General features: G+C 41.6%; 3 protein-coding genes across 20 annotated transcripts; 2 read left to right on the forward strand and 1 right to left on the reverse strand.

The window, feature by feature from the left end:
- Nucleotides 1-451: 451 nt before the first annotated feature.
- On the forward strand, nucleotides 452-13,020 carry picalmb (phosphatidylinositol binding clathrin assembly protein b). Of its 16 annotated transcripts, none has more exons than XM_072464180.1 (24): nucleotides 452-591; nucleotides 3,808-3,950; nucleotides 4,303-4,378; nucleotides 4,463-4,565; nucleotides 4,797-4,890; nucleotides 5,259-5,370; nucleotides 5,448-5,554; nucleotides 5,790-5,831; nucleotides 6,176-6,187; nucleotides 6,664-6,749; nucleotides 6,856-6,979; nucleotides 7,057-7,190; nucleotides 7,861-7,961; nucleotides 8,104-8,256; nucleotides 8,542-8,619; nucleotides 8,887-8,979; nucleotides 9,123-9,209; nucleotides 9,655-9,771; nucleotides 9,842-9,872; nucleotides 9,955-10,054; nucleotides 10,166-10,225; nucleotides 10,720-10,824; nucleotides 11,170-11,275; nucleotides 11,725-13,020. In XM_072464180.1, exons 1-23 carry the CDS (start codon nucleotides 462-464, stop codon nucleotides 11,260-11,262), a joined length of 2,181 nt encoding a protein of 726 aa, XP_072320281.1. In that variant the 5' UTR covers nucleotides 452-461; the 3' UTR covers nucleotides 11,263-11,275; nucleotides 11,725-13,020. The 16 variants fall into 16 exon arrangements, with proteins under 16 accessions (XP_072320281.1, XP_072320293.1, XP_072320289.1 ...); XM_072464192.1 differs by having other exon boundaries at nucleotides 8,887-8,967; XM_072464188.1 differs by having other exon boundaries at nucleotides 7,063-7,190.
- Nucleotides 13,021-13,557: 537 nt separating this feature from the next.
- LOC140379474 (uncharacterized) lies at nucleotides 13,558-24,122 on the forward strand. Of its 2 annotated transcripts, none has more exons than XM_072464207.1 (19): nucleotides 13,558-13,642; nucleotides 13,982-14,142; nucleotides 16,031-16,194; nucleotides 16,266-16,377; nucleotides 16,930-16,972; nucleotides 17,050-17,146; nucleotides 17,277-17,733; nucleotides 17,802-17,992; nucleotides 18,228-20,231; nucleotides 21,178-21,288; nucleotides 21,357-21,392; nucleotides 21,461-21,555; nucleotides 21,639-21,808; nucleotides 22,011-22,113; nucleotides 22,202-22,363; nucleotides 22,625-22,709; nucleotides 22,789-22,891; nucleotides 22,959-23,164; nucleotides 23,770-24,122. In XM_072464207.1, exons 2-19 carry the CDS (start codon nucleotides 14,042-14,044, stop codon nucleotides 23,916-23,918), a joined length of 4,389 nt encoding a protein of 1,462 aa, XP_072320308.1. In that variant the 5' UTR covers nucleotides 13,558-13,642; nucleotides 13,982-14,041; the 3' UTR covers nucleotides 23,919-24,122. The 2 variants fall into 2 exon arrangements, with proteins under 2 accessions (XP_072320308.1, XP_072320309.1); XM_072464208.1 differs by having other exon boundaries at nucleotides 17,328-17,733.
- A 278-nt stretch (nucleotides 24,123-24,400) lies between these two features.
- Nucleotides 24,401-26,791, reverse strand: LOC140371323 (zona pellucida-like domain-containing protein 1). 2 transcript variants are annotated; one of them, XM_072458445.1, is made up of 11 exons: nucleotides 26,785-26,791; nucleotides 26,589-26,701; nucleotides 26,283-26,506; nucleotides 26,019-26,203; nucleotides 25,865-25,937; nucleotides 25,683-25,780; nucleotides 25,508-25,588; nucleotides 25,263-25,434; nucleotides 25,078-25,177; nucleotides 24,971-24,997; nucleotides 24,401-24,895 (listed from the first exon to the last, which is right to left on the reverse strand). In XM_072458445.1, exons 2-11 carry the CDS (start codon nucleotides 26,683-26,685, stop codon nucleotides 24,762-24,764), a joined length of 1,191 nt encoding a protein of 396 aa, XP_072314546.1. In that variant the 5' UTR covers nucleotides 26,686-26,701; nucleotides 26,785-26,791; the 3' UTR covers nucleotides 24,401-24,761. The 2 variants fall into 2 exon arrangements, with proteins under 2 accessions (XP_072314546.1, XP_072314541.1); XM_072458440.1 differs by having other exon boundaries at nucleotides 24,971-25,000.
- Between the last annotated feature and the right edge of the window lie 380 nt (nucleotides 26,792-27,171).

The following is a 27,171-nucleotide window of genomic DNA, read 5'->3' on the forward strand; positions in this document are numbered from 1 at the left end:
CCTCATCACACTCGGTTCTCCGGCGTCGCCATTTCAGTCTCCGCGCGCACCGGGACCTCGAGAGCCAGACCGGGCAGCAGCAGCAGCATCGCCGCCGCCGCCGCCGGGGTCCCGCACCGTGTTTCCCCGGGATGAGAGGCGCACAGAGGCGGAGTAAAGCCCGCAGCCAGTGCCCTTCCACCCAGACTCTGACGGGATAAGCTCATCGCAGCAGTCTTTGTTTTTTTTTGTCGTTGTTGTCTCGGGGATCGGTCTGTTTATTCCGCCCTCGCCTGGCGCGTCCCAGACTCAGAGCATCCCCGAGGTGGAGACGCGCGCGCCGGTCCGACACACGCAGCGGAGGCGGTGGACGGCTCCCCGGGGGGTCACGTTAGAGCCCAGCGCGGTTCTCTTATCACCACAAAAACACCCCCAACATCATTTTTTTTTAAAATCGCGATTGCAGTTTATAGTGAGCGAAGATGTCGGGGCAGAGCATCACGGACCGGATCACCGCAGCCCAGCACAGTGTAACGGGATCCGCCGTGTCCAAGACCGTGTGCAAGGCCACGACGCACGAAGTCATGGGCCCCAAGAAGAAACATCTGGACTGTGAGTGTTTTATCAGATGACAAAAAAGTGCCGCGGGATTTAGCGCAGGCTTTTCAGTTTAGGGCCGACTTATGGCGACTGTGACTGTGTGCAAGGCCCCAAAGCCTCCAGACGAGGCTACATGCTACTATTAGCTCTGTCTGCTCTGGGTTAAGTCCTTTTCTTGTCCTGGTACTAAAGAAGCGTGCTTATTACTATTATAGAGCTGTGTGCCACTGGTGGGACATGCAACCACACTTAAATCCGTGTGCAATAGTCATTTAACTGCTATTTATTGGTTACTCAGGCTTGTTTGTTAGCTGTCTCTGCCAGTGTTAATTGATCTGCAAAATCTTTGAGGCTGTTTTTCTTTATTCCAGAGTGTCCACCATGCACAAAACACAAACTTCAACAAAAAAATAAAACCATGCATGTGTGTTGGTGCTATTCAAACGTATATTCACGTTACAACCTTGTTAGATAGTGTCTTCTTTGCACAGTTTGCTCCTTTTCCATGTGCACCTGTCCTGCAGCAGTGCAAGTCTGTGATTGACTCAAGTGTCATGATGCCCAGAGGCCCCGTGTCATTTGTAAAGTGGAAATGGTGTTGCCTTTCGTGTTTGTAAGAGAGGCCGAGTTTCAGGTAGTGTACTTACAATCCTGTGTGTGTGTGTGTGTGTGTGTGTGTGATCAAATATATAGCTAAGTAGTGCAGTGCTGTCTGTGCATGCTTAAATGCACTGCACGTCATATTGATCTGCACTCACGAATGCATCAGTAATGAAAGTGGTTTTATGAAGCTATCACCAGGATCCTGTAATAATAGGGGGGGGGGGGGGGGGGGGGGGGGGGGAATCTGAATGCAGTATACGGTGGGATTATATTACATTTCCCAGACTTTATTCTGTTGCCATGTTTCCTATAGGCCTGCTGTTGGATACCAGAGAGGTTGAATCTGGTCAGGAGTCAGGACGCTCCTATAGGGGATAAAAGGACACTTAGGGATGTGTCATTCATCAGAAATAAGACATTCGTCGTGATTAGTACACCCCACTTATTACAAAAATAATGGCCCAATCAAGATTAAAGGATGTTTACAACTCGGAAGTACACAAATCTGTCTACGTTCTGTTGGATTTGGAGCGTGATGGAGCACTTGTTGAATACATCCATAACTGCCTTTTTTGTGTCTCCTACTTCCACAATCAAGCAGAAGGATATCCAGAGAAATCCACATTATTCTAGAAGGATTTTTGGTCTGCTGGCTTTATTAGACTGGACAGTATGGTGTGAAATGGGGATGAGACTGGGGAAGGACATCGTAGCAAACTGTCGAGAGCCAGAACAGAACTCACTGACGTCTTGATTCACATTCGGATTAAGTAACGTTGTACAAGTTAAAAGCGGATGTAGTATTTGATCTTTTTCCCCCCTGTGGATCTCTTAGTAATGGGACTGTCAAGATGATTCGGTTAGTCAATAATTGTGATTATTCAATATAATCGTGGCAATTTTAGATGCAAAATGCTGTCTTTACTTTTCAATTTATCTCCCCAAAAGTACTTTTTATTCAGCTGTTTTTGTTGATTAACTGTAGTTTGTCATTTAGAAAGTTATATTTCATAAAACTGGTCACAAACTTGATGAATAGTAACTTGTTAGATAACGGTTATAAAATAAAAGTCAATATTTCGGTGTTATTTGGTCATGATCTCAGTAACCGCAAATAATCGTTAACCCGTGACGTTTTTCTTACAATAATCGCAACTCTAAAATTCAAAATCGTGACATCCCTACATAGTAGTAATGGCAGTTATTAGAGAGAGTGAGATTAACACCTCATAGGTGAGCCCAGTCAGCTGTGATTGATGTGTCAGTCTTTTGGTGGCTACAGTGTAATAAGATGAGTCATAAAATCATGTTCAGGCTCCTGTGTTTGTGTTTCAGCCAAACGTTATCTTTATGCTTCAGGCTCACGGCCAATTATCTTTAATGTTTCATTCATTCTGCTCACAATATGTCACTCTCTTATACTGTTACAAAATTAATTACGTTCTTCTTCCAAAAATGTAGGTATAAAATTATAATTTAGTGTGGACGATGAACAAATATCCCAGAAACACATGAAAAAGATACTGCTCAATGTGAATCTGAGGATGTTCAATAAATCATCCTATTGCTTTTCTTGGAAGGACTTTTATTGGCTGCTAATTTATTTCTTCATGTATTTTTGTCAACAAACATACACACATTTTTGAAATTCATTAAAAATATGTTGTGTGGAGTTAACATCGCCGTCATCTTCTGAGCCCAGATCAGCCAGCCATGCCAAATGCTCTGTATCCAGAAGGTTATTCTGTCCTACTTAGAGTCTCCTACATTTTGTCCAATGTAGGACAGGAAGAGAGACCCAGTTACCCCACCAGCCTGATGGGGACAGTGAATGGAAGGGCTATGAATGTTCTTAAAATCCTAGTTCAGCCAATGCACCACCTTTACAGGGAGAAGATGATGCTTTTGTGCTTTGCTCTTCAACTCTGTAACTTATTTTGTTCAAATACCAGGTTTGATCATTATTAGTTTTTTTTTTATTTCAGTGTTTTATTTGACAGAAAAATAGAAGCTATTAATGTTCCATTGATTTTTTACAAATGCACTATTTACAAATAGTGCATTTGGATTTCTTTGTTTGATCAGGGACAATGCACTAAAACATGAACTGATAACACTTTAATAACTATCTCTCAATAAAGTATGAACAAAGACAAAAAAATAGTTTATTATGCATGATTCAGGCTTAGTTAACACTTTTACTCTAACCTTAATTCCTAACCCTAACATTAATAGTTGCTAATCCAGAATCATGCTTGATGAAATACATGTTCATTATTAATTAGTCTTTGTTTATGCTTTGTTACGGCAAATTAAGGTTTCAGCCGCAGTCCCTGGACAGTTGATGTCACCTTTACAATGAAATACGAATGTGCACGATTAAGTGAATTTATTATATTCATATTTTATAACTTTACAGGTTTCATATGTATGTACTTCAGTAGGAATGATTTTAAACACATCATAAACATGTGATTTGTCTTTGGGGACATGGGGATGACTCACAGTAGCCTATTTTATGTTCTGACATAAAAAATGAGCTTCACAAATTGTCAGACACTTGCTTTTGACCCGTGTGGGATAAAGCGCAGGTTAATAATGTCATATTATTGTGTGTCGTTTCAGATTTGATCCACTGCACCAACGAGATGAACGTGAACATTCCACAGCTGGCCGACTCTCTGTTTGAGCGGACCACCAACACCAGCTGGGTGGTTGTCTTCAAGTCTCTCATCACCACACACCACCTCATGGTCTACGGCAACGAGGTGCGCCCAGAGTCTAGTCATTTACTCACTGGAATCATTCTATTGTCTTTTATTACTGTTATTGTTATTTGTTTCCCCCCAATATTTGGCAAAATGATTACTTTTTTATGATACTTATAAAGGCAACACCAAACAGACATCACTTTTTGTCATTAATAGACATCAATCTGACATGAACATACATCGCTTCTTGAGATTTACAGACACTTTTCTTTTTACATTGACAAATAACATTTATTGACATTAACAAACAACACCAGTTGATTTTAACAAATGGCATTAATGGCTCGATGTGTTTGAGGTGCTATTACAATTATTATTAAGTCCTAAATAATCTCTTTTCCCCCTGTAGCGTTTTGTTCAATATCTGGCTTCCAGGAATACATTATTCAACCTCAGTAATTTTCTGGATAAAAGTGGGTTACAAGGTAAGTCAAATATCTTGTTTTGCCCCTCACGATTTCTTTTATTCTTATGAATGAATGTTGAAAGAAACATTGTCTCCCCCACAGGATATGACATGTCCACGTTTATTAGGCGGTATAGTCGGTACCTGAATGAGAAAGCGGTTTCATACAGACAGGTTGCCTTTGACTTCACGAAAGTTAAAAGGGGGTGAGTATTCATATATATATATATATATATATATATATATATATATATATATATATATATATATAGCATGCCGTGGACATCTTAAATTGCTCGTATGGTATCTCGTATGTACAATGATATTACCTCAAGCGCAAACGCAGCCATTTCGAATCCTGTGTAAATCATTTTTATTGACGTCTCAGCTTGTTTACCTGTCTTCTCATCCGACTCCCATCTCCCCTTTGTGTCAAGGGTGGACGGCGTAATGAGAACCATGAATACAGAGAAGCTGCTCAAAACAATTCCAATTATTCAGAACCAAATGGATGCGCTTCTTGATTTCAATGTAAGTATACGGGCCTTTGCTTTGCCGTCGTTATTGTCGGTGGAGAGTAGCAAGAATACTACAAAATAACAGAATATATACACAAAATAAAGACTGTAATAATAACATAACATACTGTGCAGTGTAGTGGATGGAAAATGACTATAATTACCGATGATATACAGTATAGGCTTTGAATCCATATGTACTTCACCTCTATAAAGACCTAGCCAGAACAAAAAATGCAATTATTCTATGCTATCTAGATATATTTAATAATGTGCTGTACTGTCCGCGTCAAATACATAAAATGACTGCTATGTGTTGCAAAATGAATGCTTCTTCTATATATTGCGCCTTTCTGAACAATGCTGGTTGTTTTTCCTCAGGTCAATGCCAATGAGTTGACTAATGGAGTGATCAATGCAGCCTTCATGCTCCTCTTCAAAGACTCCATCCGGCTCTTTGCAGCGTACAACGAAGGCATCATAAACCTGCTGGGTGAGGCCCGTTTCACCCCTGCGTCAACGTGATGGCGTACATGACCGCTGACTGTGCTGTTTTCTCATTCGAAACAGAAAAATACTTTGACATGAAGAAAACTCAGTGTAAAGAAGGTCTAGATATTTATAAGAAGTTCCTCACTCGAATGACAAGAATATCGGAATTCCTCAAAGTAGCTGAGGTAACTAAATGTTTTCTTACTCATAGGGTTTTACCAGGGTCAAAAAAAGAATTTCAAAACAGTAGAAAATAGGTGAATCTATTCAAATACACGTCACATCCAGCTGCAACAGGATACTTCTGTTTAAAATGGGAAACAGATAACGCACACAGAAAACCCTGGTGTGACTCTTGTACTCTGTTTCTCAATCTTGGCATTTTTCTGCTTTAACTAGTTTGTTTTCTTGTGCTAACAGCAAGTAGGCATTGACCGAGGCGACATCCCTGATCTCTCACAGGTAAGCAACCATTTCAGACTCCACACACGTCATTACATCTCTGTTTGCGGGTAATAACATGTACACATAAGCACATATTACAAGATCCAAACATAACGTGCGCATGAAGTCTTAATTGCATGTAGCCAGCCAAGTCTTGATCCTTTAATTTACCTTCTTCACTATTGTTTGTGCCCTGTCTTTCAGTAGTAATCGTTCTCATTCTCGCACAGTTGATGATAGTCTTTTTGCCTTAGCGTCGTATTAAGAATGTAATTTTCCGTTTTGACCGGAGTTGAATTGCATTTTCCGCTGACTGTCACCACCTTTCTATTCTGTATTCTCCCTTTATCTTTCCACCTTAGTTCACAGTTTGTGTAAGTACTATCATTTCACTCTACTTCTATATCTGTGACTTGCTTCAGTGTTGTCTTTTTGCATGCTTCTGCTCTGAATTCGTCTCCTCCATCGTTGTGCGCGGGGGCAGAACAGTTGACGGAAAAAACACTCGCCGTGGTAAAAACCATGCTCACTTTGGGCCACGTTGAAGTCCCACAGTAGATCATTTACATCTATTCAAATGGCCCTCAGTGCTTAGCCAGTTCGACCTTAGATAACGCGCTGCCATTCCACACAGATGGTATTGTCATCCTCATATAGCTTTTGGCTGCAGTCGTTGACCAGTGGTAGGTAGCAACTGAATATTAACTCCCTCACGTCAAGATTAATACATGGCTGTGTTTGTGTTGTGGTTCCAATGTGCTTACCTACCACTGCTGTTATGGTGTGAAAGTAATAATGCAAACAGATTAAAGGCTCAACATGCTTTAAAACATGCCCTCTGTCACAACAGGCTCCTAGTAGCCTATTGGAAGCCCTGGAACAGCATTTGGCGTCTTTAGAAGGAAAGAAGGTGAAAGACTCCACTGCAGCCAGCAGGTAAACTAATCCCTACATCTCTCGCTTCACCTTCAAAAGAAAATGATCCGTATGTCTTTTACATGAGAAACTGGTGGTTTTGTAATGTGATATTGCATTTGTACAGGGCTAGCACTCTGTCAAACGCTGTCTCATCACTGGCGAGCACGGGGATGTCTTTCACTAAAGTAGACGAGCGAGAGAAGCAGGCGGCGTTGGAGGAGGAGCAAGCGCGCCTGAAGGCACTGAAGGTAGACCGCATGAAACGGGACAGGAAATAAGCGCTTTGGGTAATGTGACGTTTAATGGATGGGTTTTTTTCGCGCAGGAGCAGCGACTTAAGGAGCTTTCCAAGAGGCCCTCATTTTCTACGACAGACACGTCACCAGTCTCCACCACCGGGGGCACTATTAGCACAGCACCAGCCATTGACCTCTTCTCTACACCCAGCTGCTCTAATGGGTAAGTCCTGTTGGGACTTCTAATCTGATGAAAGATAATCTAAAATAAAACAGCTCATTGCATCCTTTGTCGTGCAACATCTTAGGTCATTGGTGTTTTAATCAATTATTTATTATGATTTATTATGATTTATTTGTTCTCCACTCCATATATAGAGCACATTAAATCAGAATGATGCTTATTAAAAAAAACTTCCATTTATCTTACTAAATCATCAGTAATAAAATCAAATAAAAGATAGGTTTGGCCGTTCACACCTACAGTTTACAACACGAGAACACAGAAGTGCTCTAATTACCCGAAAACCGCTCCAACTGCGATGTCCGGGGAAAAAAGACTCCCCTGGATCTGCGTCCGACTAGATGAAGTGTAAACCCGGCGTTACTGTTAAGAAACATTATTTAAGCATTTGTTTTGTTCAATGGCAAAGAATAAAGATGAGATATCCTCTATGATAATTTCCTTGTAAAATAAGTAAATTTAGTTTTTCTCCCATAGAGTATATTGTAAAAGCAGCTTTAACCAGAAATAATGATAAATTACTATGTTACTATGTTAAATTTGGGATTATGCGAGGGTTATGCAACTACTTCCCTGCTTGACTTCACCTGAAAACAAACAACGGGCAAATATAGATTCTCACCTACGATAACGTCTTCTCTGTGGACAGCGCGGTGAAGATGGAGAGCGACCTCTTCGACTTGCCGTCATCCTTCCAGGCCTCCGTCCAGTCGGGCTCCGCGGGGCTCCCGGCGGCGTCAGCGTGGGCCGGTAGGACAGACCCTGCTCTCTCGCTAAGCCCCGCCCCGTCTGCTGTTCTTCTGCATGCTGTCCCGCTCTTGTTTCTGTGCAAATCTGATGGCCACCTTGTCCACTCTCTGTCTCTCTGTCTTTCTTCTCTTTGCCTGCGTAGATCCTTTCACCTCTGCCGACGCCGGGGACGAGTCCATGCCAAACCTTAACCCTTTCCTCTCCAAACTCGTTGTCGATGCCTCTCACTTACCTGTCGTGTCCGCAGACGGTGTTAGCTTTTCCTCTAGGACGTCTGCTCATGAAATGTTCGGTGGTAATGGCTCGTTTTGTTTCTCTTCTTCTCACTCATTCTTTTGTAGTCACTTGTTAGCATGACTAGCTGCATGGTACATGTGCTACTAAACCTTTACTGTTGATGAATGTCTTAACTATCTTGTTTGCTTTCTTCCTCTTATATTCTGTTGTTTCTTATTAAGTACAATGATAGTGATTCATGTGTAATGATAGTAGCCACTCCTTTAAAACAAATCATTCCTGTTGTATATTGATATTATATATTTTTGTTCTTTTTACCAACACTATATTTTTGATTTCCCAGATCGTTACAATCCTTTTATTGACACAAACTCTACAGTCAATAACAAACGCACAGTGCGGATAGAGCACTCCGTCTCAGGTACTACTGTGAAACTCCATCTCTGCCTATGTTTTTAACAAACATAGGGTCACATTTCATAACAATGGACAGAAAATCCCTTCTTTTTGGTCCCCTTGATTTGTAGCTTCTCAAAACTTGTTTATGTAGTGTCTAAAACCTTTTGATTTCTTACTTTCTGCTTGCATTGCTTTCATTTCTGATCTGTCTTTGGCTGGGCTGTGAACAGTCTTTCTCTGCTCTCTCTTTTTGTCCTGCGTCTGCGTCTCGCTCCATGTGGTGTTTCAGACTCCTTCTGTGGCCCAGTATCTGTTGCCCAGCATCTCCCACATCAGGCTCCTTTCCCCACAGAGCCCTCTGCTGGAACAGGTCTGTTCAAAGGTAGAGTATTAAGGGCTAGTACAGCTGTAGAAATACCTGTTATATTCTGCTTAAACGCTTTCCTGTTCCCGTGTTCTGATGGTCATAGACATTATTTAACACTTTAAATACTAAGTTCCTAATGCATATGTTATCTGTCTCAGGATACGCACCTCCGCATGCCCCTCAACAACCAGCAGGGGGACTCCACGTAGACTTTGAGTCTTTTTTTGGAACAAAAGCAGCTGATGGTGAGCCCCTTGTATTTACTGTGTAAAGGTGCAATCGTGTGTTTAAGTAAGGTGGATGTGATTTGCGCATGAACAATCAAAGGCAGGTCTTGCAGACAGTTCCTACCTCACATTTAAAGCCAAACATGAGGAGGTCGAGCATTCCTAGGATACCAATGAATCTTGCAACGGTTTATGCTTTGTTTGACAAAGATTGGAGGGTGGTTATGTTTGGTCCTCACACAAAGATACGTGTAACGTTCTTCTCAGTGCTATAGCACAAAGATATTTTTCTCGCATTTACAGGTTTGATCTAAAACACACTGTGCTGTGTGTGTGTTTAAACAATAACATTGAATTTAATTTTACGATTAAACTTGAATATTCTATATGTTTGTGTGTGAATGTCTCCATTGTTAGACATTACAATCTTTGATACAGTATTTACACGTCATGTTTCTTCCAGACATTACTGGGGGCATTCTCAAACCCACTCTTGCTGGCTCCAACCTGTCGTCCAATCAGCTGCCAGAGAAGCTGGTCTCAGACGACCTTGACTCTTCATTGGCTAATCTTGTCGGCAGTATGTTTTAAACAATGCTTTGATCAACGATTGTATTGATTACAAATATTAATTGGACCTTTCTTTTCAGATTTGGGTATTGGTAATGGCACAATGAAAAAGTAAGTTTGATAAAATAATTGACAAAAGAAAGTAACTACATTCCAGGCAGTTGATGCTAACGTCTGCTGTCGTGATGCACAGTGACATCCACTGGAGCCAGCCTGGAGAGAAGAGGATGACCGGTGGCACTAACTGGCAACCCAAACTAGGACCCACCACAACCTGGAACCCTGTTTCCATGGTGATTATAATCCACCTGTGCATCTTTCTACCCACTGTCAAGCAGACAGTGTTTGTTTAGAGCAAACGTAGTGTAGGTGTTGACTGCAGTGATATGACTGTATCTTTTCAGGCGCCATCAGTCATGACCTTTCCTGCCACTACTCCCACCGGCATGATGGGATATGGCATGGTGAGTATAGGACATAATATACAACTACAAGCATTTTGATTTAACAATCCATAGATTTAGGTTAATAGTAAAACTTTCATTAACCTGGCTCTTATGTGTATCACTCTGAATTGAGTTCATTCTCTCACCGATACCTGTCGGGAAAAGGTGGAACGTCATGACGAATATTTGAAGATGATGAGTCGAATAATTTCAACAGTGGAACAAGCCGAGAAATCAATCTTGTTAAAACCAGTTGAGAGAAAAGCATATATCTTTCCAGTCCTCAGTTAAACACAGCGTTTCTATGTGCACATTTTTCAAACCACATGATTGGTGCTCCACACAGCTGCTGGGCTCAGACCCAACAGTGGGAGATGGGCCAGAGTGATTCTCAAATATCGTGAGAAATCATTTGGCTGGCCAGGTTATTTGTAACTAGCTGCTTTGATTGTTTCTCATTGAGCTGTTACATGAACATCAGAAAAGCATGATTTGTGTGTGTCATGTTTCAGCCTCCACAAATGGGCTCGATGGGAATAATGAATCCACCCACGATGATGTACAACCAGCCCGTAATGCGACCACCCAACCCCTTTGGCTCTGTGTCTAGTGCTCAGGTGGGTGCAAAGTCCTGGCACTACAGTGAACCAAAGCAGTGATGTCAGTGTCAGGCTCAGTGAATACAGAGCGCTGCCGTGTGATCCAGAATTAGCCTGTGTATGATTTGTGTGAATATGACGGCGACAGTTTGAACAATAGACCCTTCACTCTCTGAGTAGAGCAAGACAAACTGTGAATCATCTCCCACATTTTGTCTCACAGTTCTTTTCTAAATGTCCATTTTTTTAACACATGTCTGATGAATCTAAACTTTTCCAATACTAATCTCATACCTGGTTCAGTCTGACTCTTAGTTCTCCTCTTGTCCTGTACTTCCTGTTATTGTATCTCTTCCCAATTAGCCCTCTGCAGCCTCTAGTCCTTCCAGCCAGAGTCCTCTCCGCGCCCCTGGACAGGACCCATTTGCACACCTCTCTCTCAAGGATTTCTTGTAGAGGATCTGTTTAGGTACAGCATGCTCTTTGCTTGTAGTCACTGTTAATAACCTCTTTATACATTTCTTGTCATACATGCATGTCCTCTGTCTTACCTGATTAAATGCTCTGACTAGTTTAATATTTAATGCTATAATCCTAAATTATTATTATGCAATATACAATATACACTATTAATGTAAAGCCAAACCCACGGTTTAGTGCTTGATTATCTCACCTGAAGTTAGTGAATGGGACACTTAAATATAAAGGCTGGTGTCCCTCATAAACTGGTGCCAAGTTATCCTAAAGATGCTGATTGTTACAGAAAGGTTTATAAGGCACTTTAAATGCTCTAGACAATATTTTGCTTGATTTGTGTCATCTGCTGCTCTGCCACATACTTAAATTTGTTAATTTAGTCATTAGTTTGTTGTCGAGCCTGTATTCTTTTTACTGACAGTAGCTCTGGCCTTTCCGCAGATGCAGTTCATGTGAGTTGGAAGAAGTGTTTCTCTGATGGTGAAGCCAAGCTCCTGGTCCTGCAGTCTAATTCTTTAGAAAAACACAGGCCCAAACACCGACATGTCAGGAACACAATGGTGCAACGACTGTCCGAAATCATGGTTATCATGTCCCAATGACGATTGGCTCACACCCATTCTTCTGTATCTCGTCCAAGATGTCAAGTGACTCTACCCTCTCACCCCCCCGAGGATCCCTGACCAATTTTAACGGTGTAATCTGGAAAATACATTTGAGTGCCGACAAACGTTGTTATGTACGTGGAAATGCTGCGGTCAGATGTGACATGATCTGAGGGGACAGGAGGGGGCGGCGGACGGGGAAAGAAGAGCAGGGTATTTCCTTGATGCATTCACTTTGATTGTCACAAAATAGTGATGCTACTGACGTTTACACCTGTTTTGTTTTTTGGTTGTTTTTTTACTGTGTTCACGTAGACATTCCTTGTGTGCTAGTTGTATTTATTTAAGATTGTCTGGGTGAAAGTATTGTTAAATCTTCATGGAACACCTGTTGGAGGGATTTGGTATCACACAAGGATCTCAGACTCAATCAATGAGAGGTAGAATAAAAATAGCTATTATATAATTAAAATACACCTATTAAACGGATGATAGAGCACTAAATATTCTCCAGTTTTGTGTTTTGTAAAGTTTTACTAGATGAGAGATTTCACAGTTTCCTTTGTACTTACAGTTCAAGGGTTAGAGTAAGAGTCAGTAACTTGTATGTAGTCAATTCTGTGCCTAGGGTTTTGATCAAACTCAACCACTTTTTATCCACCAATTGGAGGCGTCGCATTTGGAGTGGCTCCATCTGCTTTGAACTCGGCATGCCATTGACTCACTGACTGAATATTTAAGGCTGCCTTTTCTCTGAATGTGAAAGAGTTGTCTTCATGTTGCACACATCTTTCCATGCTGCAGTCCCTCTGTGGTGAGAGTGTGCTAGTTGCAGCATTTCCAGGGAAAGCTGATAGATTAAATGTAAAATACTTGTACAAAAGATCCAAAGTGGATTTGAGACGCACTGTTGATCGGTGCTATGTGTATATACAACTGTTCTTTGAGTGCAAAGTGAAAGATGTATGAAATATGAAAGCAATTCAATCCAGTTTAACTCTTCCTACATTTATTTCAGGATATTTTCTGCGTTTGTTGCTGCAGATATGTTCTTTATGTAATTAAAATCTGTAGCAGACAAAAAAGTCGTTTCTTTCTTTTACAAATAAAGAGCAGCTTCCACAAATGTCAACAGTCCTTCATTTTTTCATATACATTATTTGAATCACTTAATTGCTGTCTTTTTGTCATACTTTATACGAGTGTTGCAAATGAATATAAATTGGTGCTTATTAAAAAACCTTTAGTGCTTGAAATGTGATTTGTGAGTTAAATGTAAGCGCTTTACACACTTCTCAGCTGTTTACTTGGGATGAGATGTTTAGTTTGGCTCCTGTTCTTCTGGTCAGGAGAGGCTGTGGTCCACACCCTTTTGTCAAACAGAAAACTGTGGAGACTGAGGACACCTGCTGGCGCAAACATGCAACTGCAACATCACACGGCCCAGCGCGCTCTGCCCCCAAAAAATGGAACAGGCTTCACACTTCAATTTATGTCATAATGTCATAATTCAAAGCAAATGTATACATGTGGAGCAGAACAGTGCATTGAAGCAGGAAGAAGGGCAGATGTTTGAGGAGTGACTGGAGCGGCGCGTCTCATCCGCAAAGAGTCCGCCCTTTAACTTGTGTTACCTCTGTCCGACACGTGAGCGTCCCAGCATCGCCTGAAAAGGACCTGACAAGGAGGAAAAGAAGCTCTGGACATATCACCACCGCAACATGCCACTGGACTTTAGGAGCGGAGAGACAAAGGTAGGCAAACGGTACTTTTGTTCATCTTCGCATGGCCATCAGTCCATAAGAGGAGGTAAACCTGTTTTTAACTTGTCCTGGCTGACATTAACATTGACTTGGGAAGACCAAACTGTATATCTATTTTATTAAGCCTACTTACTGAACAATGCACTGATTAACTGTTTTGTCTATGCGAAATCAAACACACACAACATAATGAATTGAAAAATAAATGCTTTTAATATCATTAGGAAGACTAGCAATTGTATTTATCTTTTATTTCTCCATGTATTCTATTTTATGTGTTTGTGTCTTTATTGCATTCCTGTCATGTTATCTTTACATTGCTCTGTCCAGCTCTAAAGGTCCTGGTGTTACTTATATTTTGGCCACCACCTGTCAGAGGACACAACCAGGATGATTGACCTGAGCCACCTGACAGAGGAGGAGCAGGAGGTCATCATGACTGTGCTGTCCCGGGACGCAGAGCTGAAGAGGGCTGAGGAGGAGAGGATACGGTACTTCTACTTCATGCACATTATGCCAAAGGGAATAGAGTGGCCAGAATCAAGTATTGAGCATAATGCAGAATAAATATGCCCATGTAAAACTTTGCATAACTTGATTTGAGTTGTTTATACGACTATATTGCCTGGCGGTGAGGCTTATGTTCAATTGCAAATTTAAGTTAATGTCATGTTATTGAAGTTTATTGCTTTTCCAAGTTGTGCTATCGTTCATTGGGCATTTTCGTAAGAGCGAGTTTGAAGGAACAGTAAACATGTTGTTCACGACTGGATACTTTTCTGACCATAATAGACTAACACAATAACTGCTCGGCCGGATACAGACGTTGCTTTCAATGCTGAGAAACCTCAATGTGAGATGTGCAATTCAATTAGAGCCGAGTTAAAGTCGACACATGAGAGAGGATCATGCTGCTTGGCCAAACTGAAATAGATGGCCCCAGAAACACAGCAGTGACAAGCTCAAAATCAACAATGAACTGCATATTCACAACACTTTTTAGAAGAGGACATGTTTGGATATAAATGCTATATCCATAAATCATATCCAAATGTATAAAACAGACAAAAATCACAAAAATCTTGCTCTAGTTCTACTGTTTACTTTGAAGATTAAAGGTCTGCTGCAACAGGTCAGGTGCAAATTGCTTTATATTCTCATACTTGAATAAAAGAACGTTCTGTTCAATAAACTTAAAGATTAAAAACCTTGATGATTATAAAACATTGTTCTCCCTTGACATTTCACTGTATATTTGATCAAATTGGTCCCAAACATGAGGGTGAATGAGTGCAGTGTCTGTCTGGAGCAGCAGTGTAAAAGGATTAGGGCAGCAGGCTGTAATAATGTACTGCCCTTTATTCACATGACCACAAGCTCGCCGTCCTAACACAGGAGCGGGAACTTTTTCAGATCTGATTCAATTACATTTTATAGACATATTTCCTTCTGATTATGCTTTAGCTAAATAGCCATTCAAGTAGTTATAGTTGTACTGTAGGAGTGATAACAAAGAGGCTTTTGTGCAGTATGTTGAGTTGTGGATGAAGTGTTACGGCTCAAGTCAAGTGCAAACATTTCACACAATTCATACTTTTGCATTTTCTGTAAAGCCACTGTGTCTGTTTTCAGAAACCCCTGCTACTGCCACTATAAAACAACAATTATAACAATTAATTCAACTTCAACAATGATCTGTTTCTACTAACCCTTCAATGGGGAGTATTTCTACCTCCAGGGCAATAATGAACCGGGATCTTACTTTACTACTGCCAATGTAACCCTCAACGTCAATATGATTTTCAATACAATGTATTACAATCACGTTTTTGTAATAATACTTGCTTAAAAATATGTTTTAGTTATCATTTTCTGGTCTGATGTCAGAAGTTCCCCCTCTGTCCTTTGACACAATTATACATTTTTTGTCTCGTGAATAATTAATCGGATTGTCTTTTTTGACCAATGACTGTTTCCTTCAATGTTTGATGTTGTAACTTTCAGTTTTGTGAAGCTCTGCGGGGCAACTGCTGGTTTGATTTTGGGTTCCACAAAAATAAATTCAGTTTAATTTAATTTAAATCTATAAAACACCACCAAATCTAATAATGTTCTTCAAAGCTACGGCTTATGTCTTTTTAGCGATCTGTCATACTTTCCAACGGATAAACTGTCCGTAGAGATAGTTGTGTTAATCTGTGTAACTCCTGTAACAGAAAAGCATTCAGAGCTTTCGTCAAACATGATGGGATGTTTGAACATTTCAATACAATAATTAACAGCAGACAGTGTAAAGCTCAATATCAAAAGGGCTGAAATTGCAGTCAGCTGCTGTCAGATGTAGTAGTTACATGCCTCTGTATTTTCCCTTCACTTCAGAAAACTGGAGAATGTCCTCAGCAGTGACACCCAGCAGCCCGACAGCAATCTGAAGTACTTCACTGGAGAGTGGTTTTATGAGGCTAAGTCCCGCAGACACATGGACACGATCCACGGATCTGAGATCATCCTGGCCTCCATCAAACTGAAGAATTCTGCTCTTGGTGAGATACAAAACCAACAACTCCAGAATGTTAATAAAGGCACCTGCTTTCATAAGACGTTTCTGGTGCAGATGGCTCCATGAGACTTGAAACATCAAAGTCTCCCATCAGCCAGGCCTCAGACCAGACCCCTCCACCAAAACCTGCAAGAACCTGGGACGCATTGCAGCCACAGGAGATGACGTACGCTATTATCACCTCCATATCTCTAGTTACTCTTTTCAGGCAATAGTACCAGTAATTGAGCTCCAGACCAGTCAGCTATGAATACAAATGGAAAAGTTGTCATCCAGTCTTGTTCTACATCTGAATAGGACTGTGGTGTTAGTCAGATTTCATTAAAACCCAGAATCTACCGCTGCGTATACAATTTTACTCATTTTGGTTTTTACACTTCTTCCCCTTTGTCTTGGAGACTCACATGACACCAGCACCACATTGAGTTGGAAGCTCCGTTTATTACTTTCTGCAGCCCGTGTGCAGTGCCCCGTGACTCAGTCTGTGCAAACAAAGGTGGTGCTAACTGTTGTGTTTTATTAATGAACAAGAGCATCCTGCTACACTTCACAAGTCTGCTCTCCACATGCAGTCTGTAAAAGTCAAACAGCATTCAAGCGTTACGATGACTCAAACTGCGCACACATTCACAAAATATAGTTCACTTTATGAAGCTACGTATACAGACTGTGGAAGAAGTAAGTGACGCTAATAACTGTCCTACAAATGCTTTTTTAGCCCCGCTGAAATAGAAGCTCTCCAAATTCGATCCCCAAGAACGGTAATCACGTCCCTATTTTACGATCAATATTTACTTATTTTTAAAAATCTGCTGTAAATACTTATGTGTGATTCCAGCCACGACACAACCCTTTCAACCGTGCATCTCTGCTTGTGGTTGATGCACCTGAAAATACGCCGGACATTTCAAATGGTGCAGAGCAACAATGTGCAGGTAGAGTCATTTTAATTGCGTTTCTAATTGTCAACGGGAAGCCTATTCAATTAGTTTACTTGAATCCCTATTGTTTTAACATGATGCTTATCTACTAAAGTATGCGCTTGTTTTCTATCACAATAAACAGGTTTCAGTTCAGGAAGTCGCCACACCCCGTCCGGCTCTGTCACCTCAGAAGCGTCCTCTGCTGGTTTTCGTCCCGTTCCTAAGAAGAGGACATTTCTTTCCCGACGCATCAGCACTACCCAAGGCCCGGAGACCCAAGGCCCAGAGACCCAAGGCCCAAAGACCCAAGGCCCAGAGACCCAAGGCCCAAAGACCCAAGGCCCAGATACCCAAGGCCCAGAGACCCAAGGCCCAGAGACTTTGGGCCGTCCTGCCAGGGTTATTCCTGTTGTACCTGCTCCAAGACGCCGCAGCCTGCAGCATGGTTCAAGTGAAAGCGCTAATCGATCAAATGTTAAGCTTCAGGATAACATAAGCATAAACGCAGACGCTACATCACCAAAACCAGTCGAGGAGTCAGCTCAGGCTTGCTCTACATCGAGTTTGGAAGGAAACGCACCTGCACCACAGAGAAACAGGTAATAGCACACTCATTAATCACCCTAAAAACTTCTGATTAAACTTGTTTTTGCCCGTGTAATTTCAGCGCCAGCCCATACATCACCAGAGATAAGGAGACTGAGGATGGACAAGACGATCCCACACAAAGGCAGCCTGTAGTTACGGTAACGGTTGCTCCACACAGCAGCAGCAGCATTCACCATTCAGACGGCGAGAACATGAGCAGTGTGGGATCAGCGAGCAGACTGGAGTCTAGCTTCACCCGAAGTAGTGTGGGTAAGGAAACAAAAATCATACAAAATAATCTTCAGAGGATTCATAGAAAAGTATGACTGCGCAACCCATTTGAAGCCAACAACTGAAACGTTTTTATTATTGATTTATTGACGGTATTTATCATGATTATGTCCATGTCCGACACAAATCAGCGCGCCATAACTGGACTCAATCTTATTAGTAAGGGATATTATACAAAACAATGGCTGTACTTATTTTGTTGTTGTTGTTTCAGCTGCAGAACCACCAGTATCTTATGATCTGACTTTCATCGATACGTCTGGTCAACAAGTGCAAACCAAAGCGAAACAGGAACTCAGACTGAGCACTCCAGCCACCAGCCCCACTGGAGATAAGGACGACTCCATCACCAAAGTGCTGGACTGGTTCAGCCGCAGCAGTGACAGCAGCGATTGGCTGAACGACGATGACGACGACAACGATGAAATTATCCCAAAAACCTCTAAAGATGTTCAAAGCCCACCCAGCAGAGAGGCAGATCCTGATACGGGCAAGTCGCATGTCTCTCTGGAAACAAACAAAGAGATGAAGCAGGACACGGCGCTGCCACAGGAAGAGGACAGTGATGAGAATGAACATGCCAACATTTCTAATCTGAAGTCTTTTTGGGAGAAAAGCTACGCAGGACCAAAAATACTGACCAGCAAATCAATCACCACCAGCGACAAAGAGTCAAAGGCTAGCAATAATGAAGAGCACGGTGACACCCTATCAACGACAGGGACGCATAGTGACATTGATGTACATAAAGATGCCACAGATCATAAAGAAGACTCTGATAATCGGCCCCGAATCGACCCCGATGCCAAAGAAAGTATTCATATAATCAGAACCGATAGTCCAGACCAGAAAGAAACACATTCAGGGTTAAAGAGTTTTCCTGGACCAGAACTACAGCTTGAAAAACTGTCACTTACCTCCTTATTTGCTCCAACCGTTCAAACAAATGAAGAGGTAAACATGAGAATCCCTGAGTCTCAGCTTCAAGCAAAAGACAATTTGGGGTCAGACAAGCCAAATGGACAAATCAGCCCTAAAGTTCAAACACGCAGTTCAAATGAGGACATGAATAAGAGAAACTGTGGAGACCGAAGTCCTAAAAGTGTTCCCATTAGAGAGAAAAGCCCAGTGTTAAACAGACATGTCAGCCCCCAGGACATCCCACAGAAGGATAAAGAACGAATCAAGCATCTTAAATCATTCTGGGAACAAGAAAGAGCAAATACGGGATATATTGTGAAATCCAGAGCGGACAAGAAAGTCACAAGTGCAAAGCTTAACAAAAGATATGCCAAGTCTGAGTTCGATCTGCAGTTAATTGGGAAGGGTTCTGATAGTGAGGAGGACGACAACAGACCCCTGCAGCTCTCGAGTCGGGTTCAGCCCGTTCAGAAGCCAGAAAAGTCACCTCCAATCCTGGGTCGAAGACAGTTCAACTCTTTGCGCGAGTTCTGGGACGAGGCCTTGTCAGAGTCCAAATCGATCGCGTCAGACAAACCTAAGAGCCCCAAATGCAAAGAGCTGCCGTCAACTGAGATCAAATGTGGCGATCCGGAGATTAACAATGAGAAACCGAGCTGTAGACCTGCCTTGACTAGAGCCTCGCCTCCTCCTTACAGACCTAGGTTGCCGTTGGACAAGCAGACCGGGTCAAGGTTGGAAAGCAAACCCAACCACTTGAATAATCACACCACACCGGATATTGTGTGCCAAAGAGAGGTTAGAAAGAGCTCCAAAGACTCAGGTAAACTGCCTAAAATCAGAAAGGACAGTTTCAGCACTTCCAGCAGTCGAATTAACTCATTTCGAAGAGCCAAAAGCATGTTTTCACTGAGCACTGATGAAGCTGATCAGATTCAAATGGACATAAGCCCAGTCCACTCGCAAAGCAGGAAGCAGAGGGCGAACACTGACAAGGGTACGGGCCCTCGGAGACACTCTGAGGACACGGGGACACTGACCCCTCGTGCGCGGGCCTTTGTCCCCACGGACTACAGGCACTACTTAGGGATGAGCGATGAGAGCAGTGCCCGCGCCTCCACGGTCCCGGCCCTACAGGACAAGGGGCTGAAAGAGGTCAAATCGGACCGTGACAACAGCAGAAGAGGAAGCAGGACACAACAGCGCCCCCTGTCCCCAAACTACAGCCGCTCGGACACCTGCCAAGAGTCCAGAAGTGCGTCAGAATCCAGGTCCAGCTCCAGGCTCAGTTCAAATCGTGAGTCGGTGGCATTCCTTGGTCTCCGTGTTATATAAGACATTTTTATTGAATGCATAAAATCACAAAGCAATTAACAAAGCACATGATTGTCTTAATCTTTATAATACGTCCGTGTGACATTATCTAAATAGATTTTCCGCAGTCATGAGTCACAGAGGGTTTGAAATTCTTTAGTTCTAAATCAACTTGCAAACTATTAAGATATTAAGTCTAGTTAAGAATATTTGTTACAGAGATATAATGCCTCAAACATGCTTTATTTACAAGTTTACAAGTTTAAAGCATAGAAATTTCAATGATAAACAACTACTTACATGATCTAAACCACCACCAACACTATCATTATATATATTTTAAAATAAATAAATGATACAATGAAATAAAAGCAAAACAGTGCCGCAATAAGTCCTCTCCAGCCCAAGGCCTGTGTGAGTTGTGCAATGAGGCCCCGTCAGTCATTTACTCTGTTTACCTGCAGCTCAGTTTAAGAATAACTGGTCTTGAGCAAACATTTTCCTTGATATGATCACGCTTTCCACATTACTGCATCCTGTTCTCTCTTCTGTTGGCAAAGGTTCGGTAAATAACTAGAGAACCCTACAGTTATCTCTCCATGTTTATTTTGTGGGCTGGATACTTAGTCTGTCAAAGTTACACAAGTCTACATGAACAAGGCAGTGTTGTAGAACGTTTGGGCCACTTTAATACTGAAATACAAAAGGTGGGCTTGAGTAAATTAGTCTAAAAGTCTTTTCAAGTCGAGCAAAAACCTTTCTAAAAACACATACTTATTTATAGTATAGTTAATTTATAGTGCAGCATAGTGAGAGTATTTTAGGATGGCTTCGTCACATCGGGCCCATTTATATTGTTTGATGTATTAATGAATGTACAAGATAATGATTGTATGCTGTTTGTTCTCTTCTGTTCTATTCCTGCACAGGGGAAAATGATAACGATAGCCCAGTGAGACTTGCGCTGAAGAGAGCAGAAACACGTCCCAAAAATCATCTGGCCAAAAGTCTGGAGGACATCACTGCGGCGTCCTCCCCACGTAACTAAAACACATGTTCTTTTTAGTTATGTCTTAACACTTTGAAGCAACATACGCTCTGTGTTCAGGGACCGAGAGGAGGAAAGAGCTGAGTGTAGATGACGGTACGACCAGTCACAGAAGTCATTTTCTCATAGCGAGACCCTCCTGATCATGTGCGTCTTTGGTTTAGGGTCTTCTCTACCTTCTCCCACGTCATCTTTATATATGGACCCTGAGCACATGAAGAACATGAGCAAATCTGTCCCATCCTTTTCACAGAGGGAGGTACATCTCCGTCAATGTGTTTAACCTCAAATCTGCAGAAAGGTTTGTGATCGTGTGTTACAGATATTCTCCTGTGCTCCTAGTTAAGTGGAAGTGTGATGACCGTGTACAGCGGGGACTTTGGGAGCGTGATCGTGCAGGGGACCATCCATTTCTCCATTCACTATGTGCAGAAGCTCAGAGAGTTTCACATCTTTGTGGCTCAATGCAAAGACTTGGCTCCTGTTGACCCCAAGAGAGGTCGCTCTGATCCGTGAGTGCTCCTGACTCTTTTAATTTTAACCAGAAATAGCAACTGGGAATGTAGGCACAACAGTGACTTACTTACTTTACTTAATCAATTAAATGGTGTATTAAACAGTTTTACTTTTAGTTTGAATTTTAAACAATTTATTTCTTGATAATATGATAAACCTTGCCACATTACATGATATGAGATTGTATTTTTTTCCAAGGTATGTCAAAAGTTACTTGGTTCCAGACAAGGCTAATCTGGGAAAGAGAAAAACATCAGTGAAAAAGAAGACACTTAATCCATTATTCAATGAAATCCTTAGAGTAAGCATTATATTTTTGTGTCACTTGAGGGTATTACTACATTATCAAATCTATTACTTTGAAAATGTTCTATTGTTTTGCCTCTCAGTATCGAGTTCGCATGGAGTACCTCAGAACACAGACTTTAATCCTCTCTGTTTGGCATCATGACACTTTTGGTAAGAATAGTTTTCTGGGCGAGATAGACGTGGACCTCTCCAAGTGGGACTTCGACCACACCCAGATGAACTACTTAGCTCTAAAGGCCCGGGTAAGACTGGTATCCGCCCTCACGCTCACACAACCTGCTTTATTTCTGTTGTCACCAAAATAATAAAAGACCAGGCATAGGGTTTAGGCAGCTCCATTCCTAAAGTAAATTTGAGCTTGTTACATCACATGCGAGACTTGTATTGCATATCATGGACAATAACTTTTCTTTCCCATGAGTGCAGCAATTTTTAGCCGTTTGTTGCAGAAATAAAATAGCGCCTTTATTCTCTCACTAATTCAGTCTGTTTTGCCTTTTCAGACTCATCCTTCTCTGACGCCCCCTAACTGCAGAGGGGAGATGAGGCTCGCCATTCGTTACGTGCCACAGAATAGCCACAGCGATGGTCTGAGCAGTTTTAGTTGTATTATTATGATATTTTTGATGCATACATCTTAATTGTTATGGATTGTTTGTTTCAAAAGGTGTGACAAAGGCTGGACCTAACACTGGGGAGATTCACATTTGGGTGAAAGAGTGCAAGAATCTTTCCCTGGTCCGAGCCACTATTGATCCTTATGTGAAGTGGTACGACGCGGCGAACGTACGTGCACCTATTGTACGTCGGTTATACTAACACTTGTGTTTTTGACAGCCTCATTCTACCAGACACAAGCAAAAAGAGTCGGCAGAAGACTCGTGTTTTGCCTGGCAGCGTTGACCCGGCGTTCAACCACACCATGGTGTATGACGGCATCAGACAGGCCGACCTGATGGAGGCCTGTGTGGAGCTCACCGTCCTGGACAGAGACAAACTGGCCACAAACCTTCTGGGCGGCTTGAGGCTTGGAGCAGGCACAGGTATACCAGCTATAAATGTATGCACTGCAGTGAAAACAGTGGAAAATAGTAGTACTGTAGTAACAATAGTAAAAGAGAAAATGAGCATAATTTAATTGAAGCTTCATTTGAGGCTCAGAAAAGGTCCATATAATCCAAAATCTTCTCTTTGGTGGGAGTTTTCCAAAAGCAACGTTTCAAAAGACATAATCCTGCAGTCATGTGTGGATGACAGGTCAAATCGTAGAAAACTGTATGCGTTTTATCAGATACCTGGCTACGTGTGTACATGTCCTTAGTTAAACTATACTCTATAGAAAAGCTTTGACAAATATTTGAATACATTCTTAACAAAGCCGGGGTTTGACACCAGCATGTTCAGTTCAACAATTCAATGTTCTAAGGGGAGAAGCACTAAAGTTCACCTGTGCCATTTACAATTGCTGCTCGGTGAATAGATGATCCCACAGGATGTAACTCAGGACAGCACACAAAAGACCACTGGGCTTCTAGGTATCTCAGGGGGAGAATTTCATCAGAACAATAAAGTCAAACTGGAAAATGCCTGAAATAAACTGTATGTACATGTTAAGTATGTAAGTAAGTCGTGTGTTTATACGCTATAGGCAGAAGTTATGGGTCCCTGGTGGACTGGATGGACTCCACAGCGTATGAGGCGACTTTATGGGACCGCATGATTGCGTCTCCAAATGAATGGGTCGAAGATGTCCTTCCCTTACGCTGGCTCCACTCTACAAAAACGACTTCTAAATAGGCTTTTTTTTGCTCTTACTGGAGTGAAACATACACGTATCATTTATGAAAGACTGAAAACACAGTACACTTTATCTTATTTTTATACTGAATATTTTTATCTAAAGCACCATTCAGCTTTCGAAACAGCTTTTAACACATATTTATTACTTACTATGCTTCAGTACACCAGTTGGTTAGTTATAACTATGTATGCACATTTTTGACACTCGCTCATATATTCACTAACACATATATTTATAATACTACTATGTATAAGTTAAAAAAGAAAATGCAATATAAATTATTCTGACAGGATTGTTTTGTGAATCTGATTTATTATAACATTACTGTTTTAACCTCTATTCCGTATTAAAGACTTTTCTTTCACCATGAAACGCCTCCACCTTTCCCAAATACAGGACTAATACAAATATACATGGTAGTGTTCGTTTAGCACCATCTAGAGGATGTCTTTGTAAAAACAACAAGAATAACACGAACCAACATGTCAAAGTGTACAGTTTATTTTGTCATTTAGATGAGACCTTTGTGCAAAACACATGCAAATTTATGATTCTAAATAGCCTCACTCATCCTCAAAAATCTGAAAACATGCTGTAGTTCAATTATCATCCTTCCACCAATAATACTTTCATGCAAGTGTAATACAAACAATTGGTCAAATAGAAACGTCGTGGCTGATTACATTGATAAGAACAAGCGGGCCACTTATAGCCTTAGATAGTTTTGTAAGACAGAAAAGATTGGCCATATGAGAAATGTCCCTGATTATCCCTGTAGCTTTGGGTAGAGTATGCTGCTGCTGCATCTCTCAGAGCAGATGCTGACCCCTGTGGTCAGGTTAGAGCCTAAGTTTATGTCTCATGTTCCATGTGTAGTAAGCCCCCATCGCCACCAGCAGCACAGAGAGCACGGCCACACACACAATCACTGCCACCACCGGGCTGCTGTATTCCTCCTTTGCGGCCACAGCTGCTATAAAAGCCAAAAAGAACAATTACACAGTGTTTTATGCAACGCATGAAGTCACAAACAAGAGCAGGTTGTTACCTTGTTTATACTGAGCACTTCCTGATTCTGCTGCAATGAAAAAAAAAAAAAAAAACATGATTAAGAATAAAAACAGCTTACAATATTTAAAACTATCTTATCATTACCAGTTTGCTGGCCCACAAGAATTTCTGTTGAGCTGACTGTAGCACCGTTCTCCTCTACGGCCTCTCTACGTCTTCTAGCCCTTGGAGCACTGCAGTTTTTCTAAGCAATGGAAAAGCACACATTATATCATCCTAATGGACCTTATGTGGGCCTAATGATGGCTGTCGTTGGAGTAGTGACTCACAGGTAACATGTCAGCACACGAGGACACGTTGCAGAGTCTTGTGTGGCAGTGCAGGTAGAATCGAGACACTGTCAGATTTTTATGCTGCACAAATCGAAAGGCCTCAAATGAAAAACGGGCCGTTTGAGCAACTCCATTCTGACCTATTTGGGTTTGAGGGTCTTCAACGCAGCTGATTTGGTAAAAGAACACAAATAGTTAATCATTTATATACTGACTAAATACAAGTGTGAGCCACAACTTACCCAACAAATAGGTCGTATTTTTCTGACACGACTGGATACGGATTTACTGTGGCAAAGCATCGATCAAGGAGCACATTAAATCTGCCAAACACCATAATATGTAGTTTTAACATTGAAAATAACATATGCACTCTATTAATGGCATTTATATTGCAAATATTATTCCTACACGAACCTGCTTGACAGATTACTAGCTTTAACTTCCACGAAAATTTGTTCTTTTAGGTTGAGTCCTGATGTCGGAATAATCAGAGGTGTATTGTATGAGTCACTCTGTGAAGAGAAAAGAGTAAAACAGGCCAGATTTCAGTTTCAGTAGTACATCCCAACATCTAAAAGTAAACCTGGAGTCATTACATTGAATAGAGTCATCGTCAAAGTGCTGATGAAACTGCCATTGTTTTCGTTAATGGCCACATTCACTCCAGCGCTAAAAGAGAAAGAACTTCAGTTAATCTCCTTCGATTTGTTTCTCTGTTGTACATTTGGGTCGAGAGCGAAAGATACTCACACGGCCAGCTCTGTGTTGTTGAGGATGTACTGCAGCGGGTACTGGCAGGAGTACATGTAGGTGATCATTGGTCGGTAGGTGATCATACCTGGAGCGGGGTCATGGGACACCACCATCCCTGAGATGTTCACCGACTGAATACTGGAGAACGACGATAACATCCCAGTCCCAGGGGCCTCGTCTATCTGTGGGTGGACACAGTGTCAAAACCTCTCACAGGATCTGTTAATGTGATGATGTGCGTTTGTGAGTGTGTTCAAATACCCGGTACACATTGTTGCAGGCTCCAAGACTCGCTTGATTTAAGGACAGTCTGAATTTTAAGACTGGAGGATTGGCAGTGGTGTCTGCTACTCCTTGACATTCGTTGTTAGACTGTCCATTGATGATCATATGAGACTCGTTATAGTTGGCAAAGTAAATGGGGCAAAGCAAGATGCTCAGATCCATAAACTGCGTCCCACAGGTCACCGAAATGTCACTGTTTTCTGTCAAGTCAAAAGTGATGTCCCAAAACAGTAATGAATTAGAATAAATACAACATTTGAAATCTTTTTAAGTGCGACATACCTGGGTCTCTGTTTGTGGTTGAGTCAGTGCATGATTGAGCATCCGTCTTTATAAACAGGAAAAGCTGGCACACAAAGATGACCGTCAGAGTCTTCATGGTTGTGGGCTTGAACCTGTGCAATAAATAAACACATGAGGAAGAAAAACAATCACATCTACAGTGCGAAATGGTTCATAGAGCACAAAATGAACTTACCAGGGAGTTGTTGAGTTGTGTGACGATGTGACAGAGAGCATGGTTTTTATACAGTGCCTGGAAGGGTCAGGAGGGGGCTCTGTGCAGACAATACTGTAATCAGATCTGGGACTTTTCACAGCACAGATAGACGAATGAGTTGAGTAATATGATTGATAATTAGTTACAACAAGAAGGGGTTTGTGGTCTAAGTATTCTAATGTTTAGTGTGTGGTTTGTGCTCTGATTGTGAACATTAGATACTTATCAGAATCAGAATCAGAAAAAAGGTTTATTGCTTTTGTCAGTGACCAAAATGTACAAACATGGGAACTTGTTTCAGCGTTACGGCGCAACACACAACATACAACAATGAATAGAAAAGTAGGCCGTATAAAATTAAATAAG

Source organism: Eucyclogobius newberryi, unplaced genomic scaffold (genome assembly GCF_026437365.1).
Source record: "Eucyclogobius newberryi isolate DKJ021-1_F unplaced genomic scaffold, fEucNew1.0.hap1 SCAF_10, whole genome shotgun sequence".
NCBI classification, from domain to species: Eukaryota; Metazoa; Chordata; class Actinopteri; order Gobiiformes; family Gobiidae; genus Eucyclogobius; species Eucyclogobius newberryi.

Coding starts and splice junctions, on each gene's coding strand:
- LOC140371323 (XM_072458440.1), bottom strand. CDS start 26,685: ATGAAGACTCTGACGGTCATCTTTGTGTGCCAGCTTTTCCTGTTTATA. Junction 25,781..25,864: donor TGACGATGACTCTATTCAAT/GTAATGACTCCA, acceptor TTCTCTTCACAG/AGTGACTCATACAATACACC. Junction 24,896..24,970: donor AAGTGCTCAGTATAAACAAG/GTAACAACCTGC, acceptor TGGCTTTTATAG/CAGCTGTGGCCGCAAAGGAG.
- picalmb (XM_072464180.1), top strand. CDS start 462: ATGTCGGGGCAGAGCATCACGGACCGGATCACCGCAGCCCAGCACAGT. Junction 592..3,807: donor CAAGAAGAAACATCTGGACT/GTGAGTGTTTTA, acceptor GTGTCGTTTCAG/ATTTGATCCACTGCACCAAC. Junction 10,226..10,719: donor GCATGATGGGATATGGCATG/GTGAGTATAGGA, acceptor GTCATGTTTCAG/CCTCCACAAATGGGCTCGAT.
- LOC140379474 (XM_072464207.1), top strand. CDS start 14,042: ATGATTGACCTGAGCCACCTGACAGAGGAGGAGCAGGAGGTCATCATG. Junction 14,143..16,030: donor GCTGAGGAGGAGAGGATACG/GTACTTCTACTT, acceptor CCTTCACTTCAG/AAAACTGGAGAATGTCCTCA. Junction 22,710..22,788: donor ACAGAATAGCCACAGCGATG/GTCTGAGCAGTT, acceptor TTGTTTCAAAAG/GTGTGACAAAGGCTGGACCT.